Source organism: Protopterus annectens, chromosome 3.part1 (genome assembly GCF_019279795.1).
Source record: "Protopterus annectens isolate FY-2018-M chromosome 3.part1, PAN1.0, whole genome shotgun sequence".
Taxonomy (NCBI): domain Eukaryota; kingdom Metazoa; phylum Chordata; order Ceratodontiformes; family Protopteridae; genus Protopterus; species Protopterus annectens.
The window spans coordinates 1,150,101,587-1,150,117,774 of NC_056732.1; the positions used below are offsets into that span (position 1 = coordinate 1,150,101,587).

Here is a 16,188-nt window from a genome sequence, read left to right on the forward strand (position 1 = left end):
CCCACAAGCGGCTCACATATTCTTGACCTGGTCCTCACCAACATGGGTGACTGTTGCACCACCACAAGTATATGACTTTCCCTGTTTAAACCTAATCACATATCAGTCATGTTTGAAGTAGCTGTAACACCTGAACCCCTTTTAGGTGAAATCAGGGTAAAAATTTTGACCAAAGCTAATTACACCCTCTTAAAGGATGGTATAAATAATTTCCAAGAACCTGTTCCCCCAGATGACATTGACAACTATATTAAGGTACACATAAATGTCTTGTACAAACACTTATACAAATGTATTGACACAACTATACCTGATAGGATCAAAACAAGATCCTCAAGAAAAAACAAGCTCCTTAGTGGACATCTAGCATTAATGAATTATAATACAAGAGGAAGAAGCTGCTGTCTAAGAATTAAAAAAGAAGTCCCAGCACTGGAAAAACACCCTCCTCTGCTTGAATAAACAAATAAGACAACTTCGAAACAAAATTTAGCAACCTTAGCTAAAGGTAACCATAAGGCATTCTTCAGCTATATCCATAACCTAAAAGGTAGGACCTAGATATGTGCTGAATTAGCTGTGGATGGAATCACACACACTGATCCTGTGAAAATAGCTAACCCATTACCTGACAGATTTTGCAAAAATGTCACCCCCCATGTACCCTCTCAACATTCCATAAAGCATTCCCACTACATCTCCCCCAGGTCTATAGTATGTGATAGAAGAATCTCTTTTTTGAGCACATAATAATCTACACATATACAGCAAATGCTGTAAACTGCGAAAGGCCACATCCTCAAATTTTTTCCTCTGGGAAAAAAATCAGTTGGCCGTTATCGGGAATTGCCCTTTTCTTCAATGTAGAGTGATCTCTGAGTTAGTATATTTAGTTAGGGTGTGGTGTGGTGGGTGAACCCCCCCCCACTTAATTAGTGTTTTAAAGTTTGTTTTTATTTTAAGGCCACGTGAATCTTTTCCCCGAGGAAAAAATTTGAAGACGTGGCCATTCATTGTTTACAGCATTCACTGTATATGTGTCAATTATTATGTGTTTGAAGAAGAGATTCTTCGATCACATAATACAGACCCATCTCCCCCCACCTTGCATCTCCAAACAGGAAGTCATTAGTGCTCTTTCCAAGGCCAAAAACATAGCCTCTATGGGATCGGATGGCTTCCCATGTTGCATTTTAAATGGTCTAAAACATGAGTTTTGCAAAAACGAACAAACTCTCAAAAAACAAATAAGCGAGAAGATAGCATATACTTTCTTAACCTGCTAAATTATCCCAAACCTTACAATAAAACCACTGAAATAATGGCTCATACACACCACTAAGACTTGCAGGAGACAATAGAAGAGTTAAAAGTGAAAGAAAGATGGCACCAAACACTGGCTGAGACTATGTGTTTGAAGAAGAGATTCTTTGATCATAATATAAATCCATCTCCCCCACCTTACATCTCCAAACAGGAAATCATTGGTGCTCTCTCCAAGGCCAAAAACATAGCCTCTATGGGATCGGATGGCTTCCCATGTTGCATTTTAAAACATGAGTTAACAACTCCATTAGGTACTCTGTTCAACCACCAGAGTACTGATTTTGTCTCTACTGAATGGAAAACAGCAACCATCATACCCCTTCATAAATGGGGTACAACAACAGATACTGGGAACTACAGACCCATAAGCTTAACCAGCGTTATCTGTAATGCCATGGAATGAATCATGATGGACCTTATAAATAAGGATATAAGTGATCTCCAAACCCTTGATCCAACACAGTTTGGTTTTGTCAAAGGCAGGTCATGCCAGTTAAACCTTTTGGACTTCTTCGGAAACATAAGCAGACCCATAGACAAAGGCAGATCTGTGCATCCAGCCTACCTTGATTTAGCCAAGGCTTTTGACACAATCCCTCATTCAGACATCATTGATAAACTTTCCCAGTTTTATATCAACCCTTATATTGTCAGGTGGGTTGCTAACCAGCTCACAGACAGACCACAGTCAGTCAAAGTTAGGGACTTTATCTCAACCAGTAGACTTGTCAACAGTGGGATTCCACAGAGGCATTGCTGGGCCCCCTTTTGTTTAGAATATACTTGCCAGAAGTTCAGGCCAGAACAAAGGGGCTGTGGCTAAGTTTGATGACAATTGCAAATTGGGTGCAATCATTGAATCCCCAAATGATGTCAGTATACTTCAAGAGAGACTAATACAAACCAATGATTGGTGCCAAAGCCATGAACCCAAACTCAGTGTAAAAAATGTATTATCCCCTTAGGTAAAAACAATTTCCCTGCAGACTATCATATAAATATGCTGAATATCTTTACATGCTGGCTGTCTTCTAGATAGTCTCAGTGATCATCTTCCAACTTTTCTACTTAGGCAGCAAATAAATCCAGGGAAACTCACTGGCTGTCACAAAATTAGGGGAAAAAAAATTAACATGCAAAATTTCATATCCACCCTTAAACTTTGTAACTGGATACCACTGAAGTGCAGTTTAGTAAGTATTTCACAGAGTCCATACTAGCCCTCACAAATAATAACTGTTCCACCACCTTCACAGAAATTCCCACAGCAAGCCCAGATAGCTACACCTTCGATTTCCAACCTGTACAAACAGACATGATTAAAAAACAGTGAAAAAACTCAAACCAACAGTCCTAGCAGCTGATAACCAACAGACGAATATCTCATTTTGGCAGTTGATGCCATCTCCTACCCAGTATCCATCTTAATAAACCAGTCCACTTTTGTACAAAAGGTACCAACAATTTAGAAAATTTCACACATCATTCAGCTACACAAAGGGGTAAAATCATTAGAACTGTCCAATTACAGGCCAATAGCTATATTGTCACGCCTCTAAAGTTATAGAAAGATGCATCCACTCACAAATTATGCAGCATCTCCTTGAGAACAATCTGCTATCCAAAACCCAACATGGATTTCTACAATACCACAGCACTACTTTTTCCCTAATGAGTTTCACAATCATCATTAGTGAGCATAGGAACAACAGTGAAAAAGTATCCTTCATCTTTCTAGAGCTAATCCTTGGTCAATCCACAATTACTTGGTTCAAAGACTACTTAGCAGGATGCCAGCAAGCTGTAAAATGGCAACAAAGTATATAGCCTCTACTGCCCATTACTCTAGGTGTACCACAAGGTTCCATTCTAGGTCCCCTCCTTTCACACTTTTCACTAGCAGTTTACATGCTGCTACCCTGTATGCCTCCCTAGTCCAATATGCAGACAATTCTACATTAGTATGAGCTGCATCATCACTCCAACAGTTACAACAACTAATGCAACAGTCCTTCTCTGCAGTTCAAACATGGCTTTCTGAGGCTCAACTTATTCTAAACCCAACAAGACAAAACTCATCATATTCCAAACCACTAGAGCTATAGATCCCCTCTCTCCATTTAAGATCACATCTGCAAACAATACCACCATCTCTCCTGTTTCCCAGACTAAACTTATAGGTGTTGTTATTGACACTATGAAATTCAACCTACACATAGCCTAGAGAGTCAAGACAGCTATGTATTATTTATTTATTTCCATTTGTTTACAGGGAAGGTCCAGTGGGCCAAGGTGAGTCCATTTTCAGTGGAGGCTCGGGGAAAAAAGCTCCACAAAGATTAAATAATACACAATTTGAAATAACACAATACAGTAAACACAGTAAATAAAAAACATTGGTACTCTTTACAGAAACAGACAATATCTAACTAACAGCATAAAGGCCACCATTGCAAGAACACACCTGATCCCCACACGCCTATATGACGCACTCATTCTGACAAACCTAAAAAAATCAGACCTAGCAAAATTAGATACCTGCCGTAATAAGAATGCAAAGTTTACAAAAGACTTCAACTTTAGAACACACCATTACCCTGCTCTCAAACATCTTAACTGGCTAGAGCTACCTTAGCTCTTAACTTATAACCAAATTACTTTGGCCCATGCACTTTTAAATCAACCTGAAAAAAACTCTGCTCTGCAAAACCTTCTAATTCCCTACACTAGTAGTTCGTCTTTCTTCTCAAATAATAAATCCTTCTTAAAAGTTACCAAATCCAACAATGCCACTGGAGATTCATTCTATTCTACATCCTAGCCAAAATCTGGAACTCACTGCTGACAGATAGACAGACAACCACTTAAAACAAAGACTGAAATCCAATTTAATGAATACAAAGCTAAGCTTGTGTACCGACTCTGGATAATGTATTAGTGCCTTCTTGCAACCAACCCCCCCCCATCACTACTTAACTCCTAACTCCTCTATCTGCTCTTCCCTATCCTTTTATCTTCTACACACCATCCATTCCTTCACAATAAATATTCTGACTCAGTCTCTACCCCCAAAACTTCCACCAACTTTTCTCAATTAGTAACTGGTCTATTTTCTCTCTATTATTATTTCTATCTGATAATATAGTATCATTTACCTGTGTTATCTCTCCACAGTTATGCACATACGTAAAGTTTTTGGCAGACAGACTTATCAGTATCCTGTATTATTAGACTATACATATGTATATATATATATATATATATATATATATATATATATAGATATATATATATATATATATGTGTGTGTGTGTGTGTGTGTCTGTGTGTGTATATATATATATATATATATATATATATATATATATATGTGTGTGTGTGTGAAAGGATGTATAAACAAACTCTGTATTACACTGTATGTATGTATTACTTCTCTTTTGTAATATTTTGATATTTTGTACAATTGTCCTGTTGTAAATGTGAAGCTTTTCTCCCTAGACCTCTGCAGAAAAGGGAACTGTATCTAGTTAGACTTTCCTGATAAACAAATGTAAAATAATATAAAATAAATAAAATAAAATAATACCCTAAGTAACAATTCAGGACTGAGAGACTTGGGAACGCAAGTTGACTGTAGCCTATACTTTGACCACCATGTGTCTACTGTGGTAAGGAAGGCATTCTACATCACACACCTCATTAGCAAATTCATTGCCTCAAGAGTGAAAGAGGTCATATCACCCCTGTACTCGACCCTCGTCAGGGCAATACATGAGTGCAGTGTCCCTTTGGTATGTACTCAGGCATCTGCAGCAACTCAAGAGACCTCAGAGATTTCTAACCAGGAAAATATAGAGTCTCCAGCACATCATACATTGACAGACTGAAGTCACTGTCACTGTATTCCATAGCATACAGACTACTTAGAAGAGACTTGCGCCTGGCCTACAGAGTGATGTCAGATCCAAACCTAATGGAAATGCTGCACATCCTCAAGTCAAATGGGACAAGGGTCACCTGCTCCAGGGATCTTAACCTGGCCTGCAACATAAATAGGGGAGACAGATATGTCTCTCGGAGGTAGCCACTACTCTGGAATAGGCTACCAGTTCACATCAAAAAAAGCCCCTTTATGACCCTGTTTAAACATAGCCTGGATGACTGGATGGGAAACTGTAAATTCCTGCTGGGGATTTCACCTAAGACACTCCTAGATATGGGCAGTCATTGTTAACTAAGATCTTGAGTTTAGGCAAGATCCTTTATATTGGGTTTTTCTAGTATTATATTGGACACACATGGCTAGGCTTATAAAGACCTTTGTATCAATAGCCCAGTAACCACCCATGAATCTGTGAACCTATGAATCTCTTCACGGTGCAAATGAACAGCTAAGTGGCATTTCCTCCATCCAAAGACACACACATATACACATCCCTCACACACACACACACACACACACACACACACACACACACACACAGACACACACACACACACACACACACACACACACACACACACACACACACACACACACACACACACACACACACACACACAGACATAATTCTCACATGCAGTGACATACAGATGTACGAAAGCAAATAATCCCATTTACTTTCGCCAAGATTTGCCTATATTGACAATCTAAACAAGGTAATGTAGCTGCATTTCATCCTGCTCAGATCCCTACAATTGAAATGTGTAGAATGGTACACAGATGTATACCTTTGTATTCCTGCCATTCCTAACACTTTTACAGTTCAGGAACCTAGTAATCTTCTAATAAGTGAACCTTCTAACTGGTCAACACAATGGTGAGATCATTTTCATAGACCCCCCCCCCCCAGAAACACACACACAGTATCCCATTTGCATGTGGTGCACAACCCTTACTGCATAAACTGCACAGCAGGGGGTTTAAGCATTGGCGGTGGTCTGTGAATTCAGAATGGTCTTGTGAAGTATGTGTTGAATATTTTACAAACTTACTATGAGCACCAGTGCAAATGACTTTTATTCCAAGCCAGACGTATTTTTTTAATGGAATTATAACTTTCCCCTGCTAAAAAGATGCTGTTTAGGCAATCAAATGGTCAATATGCAGATTATTTTAAAAAGTAGTTTGCAATGTCTTACATTGTCTTCACTATTCTGCTTCATTCAGTTTACTCCCCTATGTTTCTTTGAGTTTGAAGTCTTTGTTGGTGCAATTTTATTCCAACAGCTTAACCTCCTAACCTACCTGGTACCTTATTAACTTATTATTTCATCTATCCTCCATTGTATAGTACAGCAACCTCATCTGTAGGGTTAGTGTCTCTTTCCAAAGAAATACCTAACCTGTTAATAAATAGTCCTATTTTTGGGGTCTATATTAAAAGCCCAAAACCACTGAACATCGAGTGTATATATATCAACACATAAAGGTCGAAGTGCATACACAGCGAAACACTAAAAGAGTGAAATCCGAAATGCCGAAGGAGTTCCATCATCAGAATGTGCCACACAGGTAAGTAAAAAATAATACTAAATAATTAATTTAACACGCTTTTGCAGGGGGCAAAGCCCCCTTGCACCCCCCCACCTAAATATACTAACTTCGAGACCACACTACAGTGGGGAAAAGGATATATTTCCTTATCCCTGCCATCGCGCTGCTGACCAGGAAACATGTTCGGCATTTTGGTTTTCGCAGTTTTAGTTTTTCACTGTGTATGTACTTCGACCTTTATGTGTCGATGTACATACACTCAATGTTTGGTGATTTCGGGCTTTTAATATAGACCCCTAGTTTTGTGGTAAAGGAATAGATTCCACAAGCCACAGCTGGCAAGGGTTTTTCTTATTTTTGATTCCACTTTCCAAGCTGTTGCTGCTTATGAAACATGCACTGCAAGAAAATATTCGTAATGTATGTGCCTTCATCCTGGCTGTGGTTTCTTACCTGTTGCTGTCCTCTTGCAGGTTCAGCCAATTTGTGCAAAAATATACAGCCATCTTACCTCCACCAGGTGATGTGGACTAATACTTGTTTCTTAAAACAGCAGAGCTGGTCATAAGCCATTCAGTCATGTTCATACAGAATGTCTCCTTAGATGCCATGAGCAGTGTTTGAATGTATCCCGAATCATAGCATGACAGCTTTCACAGCAACAGAGGCATTTCCTAATGTACATCCCTTTTAGCCATACAAGTCTTTTCTATGTGGAGTAGTACAATAGTCTTTCATATGTGATTAGTACGTTTCTTTTACATTTAATAGCAGAATTTGTTTAAAGCCCAAATAGCCAATGGTATGTTTCTACGTTTAGATAATGTAAAGGGTGTATACAGTCAGACATTGATACTTTTTCTTATTCATTCTTTCTTTTGATTCTTACTTGAAATATGCATGCATTTTTGAGTTTTCTGTTTTTTAAGTAACGTATACATTTTCATTAAAATTCAGTTTCATGCATCAAGTAGCTTCTGTGTAAAAAAATATTACACATTACTTTTATCTTTTTGACATGGCCAGGCCTTTTCTTTTCCAGAAATCTTGTCTACAAGTTACATTCCTTGCTTATTCTGCTTATCTCTTTAAGACCATTTAAATGTTTTTGTTTTACATTCTCTATTTTCTCAACACTGCCACTTCAATTCATCTATCTGGTGCGTATCCCTTTAATTTTTCTAATATTTTTGATTTAGATCATTCTCTTGGCATTTACTTAGGCTTTTTCTCCAGCTAAGTGGATGCACAGTCCCTTGAAGAAGGACACACTTGTTCTTTTTGAAATAACATCACTACATCCTTTTCATTGTCTGTCTCACTTCTCTGTAACATCCCTCGTCCTACTGGTTGTTTTGGTAACCCACATACTCCAACAGCCTGCATTTATATCTTCACATGTAACTGCTGCTTGTTGCTTGATATTTAGTAATCTTTACTTCTCACGTAATTTTGAGTACATGATGTGTATTCATGGTCTTTCACAATGAATCTCTACTACTACTCTTTATATCACTCCTCCAAATTATTTTGGTGCAATTACAGTTTTCCATGTCATCCTGTAGCTGTCAGTTAGGTTGGTCCTCATTATTATGGATGTAGTTACCTGAAATGTATGATACACTTGTACTTCTGAAATATATAAGACCGGAATAAATGCATTAGTTCTGTACCTTTCACTTATGAGTATCCACAGCGATGTATTTCAAAGTAGTTGAAGACAGTTTCTATTAAATACCATTCTCTGGCACTACTGTAGTACCTAAGACCTCAGGAATACTGTTATTTTTCACATTCCTGTGAGAGAACACATACCAATTAACATGCTGCTTTACCATCTAAAAAATATATGTATGTTGATCATCTCAAGTGTTATGTAAACTTAATATATCCTGCTTGGATTTAGTTCCAGCACTAAACAACACTGGAAAGGAAACTGAATGTAAGCTAACATGTTGTTATGTTTGGCATAAAGTTCGGATGAATCAGGACAGCTTTAATATTAACATGTTCTTATCAATAACTGTTTACAATTTTTTGTTTTTACAGGGTGCACCTGGACCCCGTGGGCCACAAGGCCCTGCAGGAACAAAAGGCAACCCAGTAAGTGAGATTTAAGTTTTTAATTTTTAAACTGGTTCAGGTTTCATGTGTACATTTTGGGATTGTAACCTGACGTCTGCCATACAGACCTATCCAGCATCACTCCATTGCTAGTCATGTAGTGTTTGTGTCGAGTCAAAAATACAGCAGTATTAGACTGGAAGACCAGAGAAAAAGACTATTCACCAATAGGAACTAGCCGCACACACACCAGGTAAAATAAGTACTATACAGTTACAGGAAGATGACTGTACCAGGTTTTTGTTTTAATACAAGTAAAAATGACACAAAACAAACATGGAACTGCATTTTAAGGACAAACGTCATCACTGATCTTCCTGTGTAAGGATACACTCCACATTCTCTCTTAAGTGTACTAACTCCAAGGTTGCTGTACCTGAAAGTTAGTGAAATGACCTCTCCTGAGTGTGAAAACATAATTTTCCTTTCACAAAAGCCATCTTTTACACAGAAAACTTTGCTGAGACAGCATTAAGTGATGCACTGTTATAATGTTACATTATCAGAAGTTCATTAATATGGAATCATATCCCTGTATTTAGGCAAACATTTTAGGATACTTGTATCATAGTCTACTGCCCTCTTGAATGCGATAAAAGAATTGACAGTTGTTAAAGTAAAAGGAAGCCTACCCCATGCTGTGCCTAATCTAAAGGAAAACCTGCCATTGAACTTGAATTAATAGGACCCCATGTAAAATGTCTGTCCAGTTCTAGTTATCTTGGCCATGGCTAAGTGAAATAGGAATCACTGTGTCAAGGTCCACCATTATTAATTATTTTATATATGGTAAACAGATAGTACATAGAATGTATTTGTGATGATTTTAATCTCCAGGGTACTTTACTGACCTGATTCATATAGTGCCCTAGAAAATAACTTTTTTAACCTTCCAATAGGAGTTTATATCAGCAAAACACATACAAAAAGAGTAATGACATTCCATACTAGGCCTGACTTGAGAAGGGCATACAAGGAAGAAGAACAGTCTTTCTCAATGAGATGACTTTCAATAAAGTTTTGATGGTAAGAACTCATCCAATCAGATAAGAGATAGATTGTTTAAAAGAGTATTATATACTAGTATACCAAGAAATGTGTAGTGAAACATCAATGTTAGTTATTGATGACATACGGGTAAGGTTGGTTATTTTTACCAAAATTTAGTGATCCAAATGTTTGATATTAAATGCTTATTATAATGTTTGATCATAAATGAAATGACTGTTCCAAAAACAATTGATGAGCCACAAAATGACACATGGATAAGCTTCCACAGACTTAATAGTATCAGCAATATTTTGTTCATAAATATTATTAAATGATTTTGAGAAAACCAAAGATGTAATATCCACTGGTAATCCTTAATCAAAATCACATATAACATTACCTAAATGCTCTACCAAATTTGTAAACTATGTTGGAACAGATTAGTGTTGTTAGTCTAGTAATATGTCAAAGTTTCAAAACAGTATAGATTTGAAATTGTTTGATGATGATAAAGAAGACACTAACAGGTCTGCAATAATTTGCTTAACCCTTATCATCTGCTTTATAAACTAATGAATGCTTTATCCTATGCATGGGCCCCCTAAAATTATCTATGGTATGATCCCAGTGTATTAGGAAAAAGATATAATTATCAACCATGGGATGAGTAAGGCCAATCTCTAACAAAATGGAATAGAGTAATTCAAGTACAAAAGGAGAAACTGGCTAGGTTTAAAATGGACAAGGGCAGCTAGGCTAGTACTTACCTATGAGCCTAAAAAAGTGATCACATTTCTAACCATTTTTATCATCATGTTTGTTAATATCCTATTTAGTTCTATTGCAGCAGGAAAACAAAGCCTTTTAGCTATTTCTGATATTTATTTGCAAAATATTATTCATAAAGGATTATTTTAATGGTGAATGTTCTTAAGAGATGTTGAGGATTGACTATATCAAGTGTTTTTCGACATAGTAAGAGACAGAATAAAAATCTTCCAGTGATTATTTTTTGGGTAATTTCTATATCTTAGTCTTCCTCCGGCTAGGTTTACACTTAAGTGGAACATATTCTTGAATAAAAGTATAACACTTTTTACAAAGTAGTTTCCAGACAGAAGCTGCTATGTCCTTTACAGATGTGTCTTATATCCTCTTCTAGCTCCTACTATGGTTGTTGATGATATCATAGTCAGCTATAAAAATGGTATATATTGATATGTGTTTAATCTTATTAGGATTGGACTAATCCCAACTAAATATAATCAATGAGTTGGCTTTTTAGAACAAAACAGATTTGAATTCAATCTCCCTTAACTCATGTGGAATAAATATGGCATCTAATACACAATCTCCTCTAAAAAGAGAGGTCATTTTCTGTAGCCATACTGACTAATTACAGGTGGGAGAAAACTGATTTTTTGCTGTACCTTTACATGATGATATAATTCTATTACTAGCAACCTTTCCTAGCTTTGTAATATTGATCTGATATGTTACTTATATCACTCTTAAAAAAGCCTCCCTCTTTGTTCTCTATCAATTAGACTGTCTTGCTTAAGACAGATGGTCTCTGTTTGTTTATATCCCCTATCATGTAATTCATGCTATAAACTACTAAGAGTATTATAGCATACCTCATCTGAAATGGTTAACCTAGCTATCCTGAGACCTTGCCCCTTCACAATGTTTATAAAAATGTGGGGTGGATGCATAGTTCCGCAAAGTAGAATATTATTCTTTCTGCAACTTTTTCTATACATCTCATTATCTAAAGTGCATCGGTGCTTCTGAATTAAAACATCTAAAAACTCTATTTTATCATAGAACCTATTTGCTGTGAACTCTAAAAAATCTGTAGTTGAGTTTATATAATTAAGGAATTCTTGGAACCTCTGTATAAACCCATCCCATAATAAAAACACATCATCCACAAAAAGGAATGCATGGTGCAAAATCATTATTATTAAAAATGAAAGTTTTCTCCCAATAGGCCATGACAACATTTGCGTATGAATTGGCACATGGAGTACACATTGCCACTCCTTGCATCTGTAAATAATAACTCTTTGACAAAAAAAACATTGTTTTTCAAAATTAACTCCAATAACATAACATATTTCATAATGTCTCTATTAGGAATTTTTCTGTTGGACAAAAAAACCTTACACATTCTTAACCAACATCATTAGGAATGGCAGTAAATAAAGTTTTAACATCCAATGTTACCAATAATACATTTGTTTTATAGTGGTCTGAATGGACATGATGGGATAAACTCTCAAGAAAGTGCTGTGTGTCTCTAATTACTGTCTCAATATTGTTGACTATAGTCCTAATTTCTTTCTCAATAAAGAATGCCATGGACTTAGTCAACCAACCTATACTTGAGACTATGGGTCTCATGGGAGGGTCAGATGGGTTCTTGTGTACCTTAGGTAAGCCTCTAAATGTTGGTATGCTGGGATTCTCGATAAAAATATACTTATAAAGCTGATTGTCACTAACATCACACATTAACATGTCATATAAATCACTATAAATATTAGCTATCATCTTATTTAATTGTCCACTATTCAACTTCCTATAATTATTGGAATCAGTTAACATATCTAACATTTTACTCTCGTATTTCCCTTTATCTAACACAATGACTGCACCCCCTTTATCTGCTTGCCGAATAACTATCCTAGGATTATTTTGCAAAGCATGTAAAGCTTCAAATTCGGCTTTACTTAAATTATAAAAATTACAAGATTTCTTCCACTCATTAGAGCTAATAAGTTCAAATAAATCCTTCTCACATACTTTCTCGAAGGCATCGAGTAATGAATTATTAGGAGAAACAAATGCAGTTGGTATCTTAAATACACATCCATTTTCATTGCCACTATTACCATAAAGTAATTTCAAGGCAACATTTCTTATAAACATTTTTATATCTAACAAAAAGTCAACTATATCAGTTCCCTTAGAAGGAATAAAAGATAAACCTCTATTCAAAACAGCTGTCTCAGCATCCTTTAAGGCATAGTCAGACAAATTAATAACTAATAATAAATCACTGGTAACCAGCGCCGCTTGGGAACTTTCACTTCACTGAAGGTCTCTTCCGTACACTTCCATCTTTTCCGACCTCTGCTGCTGGTGAAAATCTTTGAATGGCAGTGGGAGTACTTGAAAAAACAATGATTCACATGCTACCATACTGGAAACATCCCTTTCTTTTCGTCTGGTTCCACTATCAAGTAAAGGTGCGTCAGCATTTGATGTAGTTGCTTTATCTTCTTGGTTAGATGACATAGTGGTCATGGATTGGGATGTATCTTGGGTGTTGCCGTGATTCTGTGTTCTCATTGGTTGTTGAGGCCAGGAGAACACATTCCTTTTTAAAAAAAATCCTGGCAGTCACACTCCAGCTTTTTCTTCTTAAATTGCATCAGTTTATTTTCAATTAAAGTGATATTAGTATTCATATCACTAAAGATTTTTTTGTAATCTGTCAATAGACAAAACTGTTGCTATCTCTTCTTGAAGATGGAGGACAGCTACAGTTAAGCCAGTTTCTAAATTCATGTAGTGTTCAATAATTTTATGTAACCAAAGCTGGTTTCCAAATTAAGTCTCTGCCACTTAATTAAATGTTTTGGAAAGGTTGTGCCATAGGTGGGCATTTTTAGGATTCTAAGTCCCCTTGGTATTACCTTAAACCAAAGGCAGGCTTCCATATGCTTGTGTTGCCACTAAATGTTTTTTAACTTCTAGACTTTATTCTCTAGCTCTCATTAGTCTTAGAATGGAAATATTTTTGTCAGAGAGTGATGCATCGCCTGTTTCAGATTCCAACTTACTTCTCTTAAAGGCTAAGACTGGGTTGTTCTCAGCATGTAATAAACGTCTAAAATCATCAATATCATTCACTTGATTTGTTAAACAAGGATTATAATCTAATTCTATCACTGTACCTTCTGTCGTGTCCCTTGCACTTGTAGAAATGAAAATTCATGTTAAAACAAACCACTGCGAGGGTCAAGCATGAATTACATGGTAGGTGTTATAAACAAACAGAGACCGACTGTCTTAAACAAGACAGCCTAACTGACAGAGAACAAAGAGGGAGGCCTTTTTTAAGAGAGATATAAGCAACATATCAGATCAATATTCCAAAAGTAGGAAAGGCTCACATGACGTTAGAGTTATTATACCTTATTCTAATAATAATAGATTCCTACAAGAAGTTATTACTAGGAATTTGAAGATTTTGACTACTGATGAGAACATTTCCAGTACTGTAGGTGTCAAGCCGAAATATACATATAAGAATAATAAGTCCTTAAAAAGATTACTCCGTTATGAAAAAGGCTGCTAGTTAAAGGTACATTCCCTTGCAGACATTCTAACCAATGTATATGCATGGCAAATGACAATCACTTTACACACCCGGTTACTAGAAAGAATTTTCAATTCTATCATTATGCAGATTGCAAGACACGTAATTTAGTTTATTTAGCGAGTTGTCAGATATGTTCTTCCTTTTACATAAGAGAAACGAATAGGACATTGAGAGAGATAATAAGGGAGCACATATATGCGATTAATAACGAAGATGAGACAAATGCCTTAGCTAGACATGTTTTAGAGAATAGTCTTTCGTATAAATTCACCTTCTTGGCTTTTGAATTAGTAAGTGAAACCAATAGATTAGGGAATTTGAAGAACTACAGAGAACATTTAGAAACTAAGTAGATCATTCGGTTACATGCTGATAAAAAATATGGCCTGAATGAAAAAGTTTCCCTCACCCCTTTTTTGTTAGACAGACCCTTGATGCATTATTTATTGATGTATTAGTACATTTAGAATATATTTTCTAGACTGTTTTAGCATTTATGGACAGAGTTTGCTTTGCTTATATCAATAGAATTTGTTTAAGAGTTTTTACACATGATTTTTATTGTTTTCATTGAAGTTGGTATTGGTGCTTTATGTTTTAATTGGATGTCTAAGCTGATTGGATGTTGCTTATTATTTAATAGTGTGCTTTTTGAAGTAGTTATGTCTGAAGAAGCATTTAGTTTTAACGCAAAAGCGATCACTTTTGTTTTATTTGGAATACATTGTTTGTACCTTTACCCTGGTGTTACCGCTGGAGTTTTTGCTGTGTAGAATCTTCAAAGAAATGTATCAGTTTCCAGTTACAATAAAAAGAAACACTATGGCTAAGATGAGCTAATAATTTGTTTTATTATTTGAAAATGAGGGGCATAGCATGAACTTCTCTACCAGTCACATATTTGCAGTCAACACACTTATCAGTGGGTGTATTTTAGCATTGTGTTTGACCAAACAACAAACTGTGTCTGTTTCTATTGCAGGGTTTTCCAGGTGTTCCAGGAAAAGATGGCCCTCCAGGTGCCATAGGTCCAAAGGTAAGTTAGCAGCCATTTGAAAACAACAGCTTCAATGACACGTAGCCAGTAATGCAGCAGTATTAGAGTTGGAACCCAGAACAATGTAACTGCTCCCTGCCCTCCTATGAGTATTAATGCCGTAAACATGGCTTACTACATTTCATCATCAGCATTCAGAAGCAACTTTTAAAAACTGATATTTTTTAAGCTTTAAATTGCACTTTTCTTTTCACATAAAAAAAGTGTTCCCAAGCATAAAGATGCAGAAGAAAACTTTTTTTGTTTGTAAATAAAAGCATGTTTCACATCTGTAAACATGATCTTTAAGTCTTTTAAATTAATAATGATAATGCAACTATACTGCAGTGGGCCTAATGCTCAATTACTAAAATGGCTGATTTCAAATGAGGTGCATCTTCTTAGCATTTGTATATATGAATAAGATAAGTCTGGATAGCAAAGCTCTTCACACATACAGACATTATAAGAGGATTCTTCATCAGTATACCAAGCATGAATCAAGCTGAATTATAAAATAAAACAGTGTCTACTTGTGTCCCCTATTAATTTAAAAAATGAGAATAAAGTAACTACTCTTTAATGAAGCACAGACTGAATCATTTCAAAACTCATTTGGCCTCATCACACCCCTGGGTGGTCAGGTACTTACCAGTAATACTCATCTTGTGAGGAGTTTGTGCAAACAAATGAAGCACTGTGACTATTTCTGAAATTAAATGTATCTGAACCTGCAGACACTGTTCTGGGAGCTGAGGGCTAACAGGAGGTAGGGAAGGATGCTAAGGCACATACTGAGCCCCCCCCCCCCATGTCATTTGA

At 36.3% G+C, this 16,188-nt stretch overlaps 1 protein-coding gene across 1 annotated transcript in view; it reads left to right on the plus strand.

Moving 5' to 3' along the window:
- Positions 1-16,188, plus strand: part of COL22A1 (collagen type XXII alpha 1 chain) — a 2,341,282-nt gene that overhangs the window by 1,327,123 nt on the left and 997,971 nt on the right. Inside the window, exons 20-21 of the mRNA XM_044067281.1 lie at positions 8,873-8,926; positions 15,313-15,366. Coding sequence (XP_043923216.1) covers positions 8,873-8,926; positions 15,313-15,366 — 108 coding nt within the window. The remainder of the gene's footprint in view (positions 1-8,872; positions 8,927-15,312; positions 15,367-16,188) is intronic.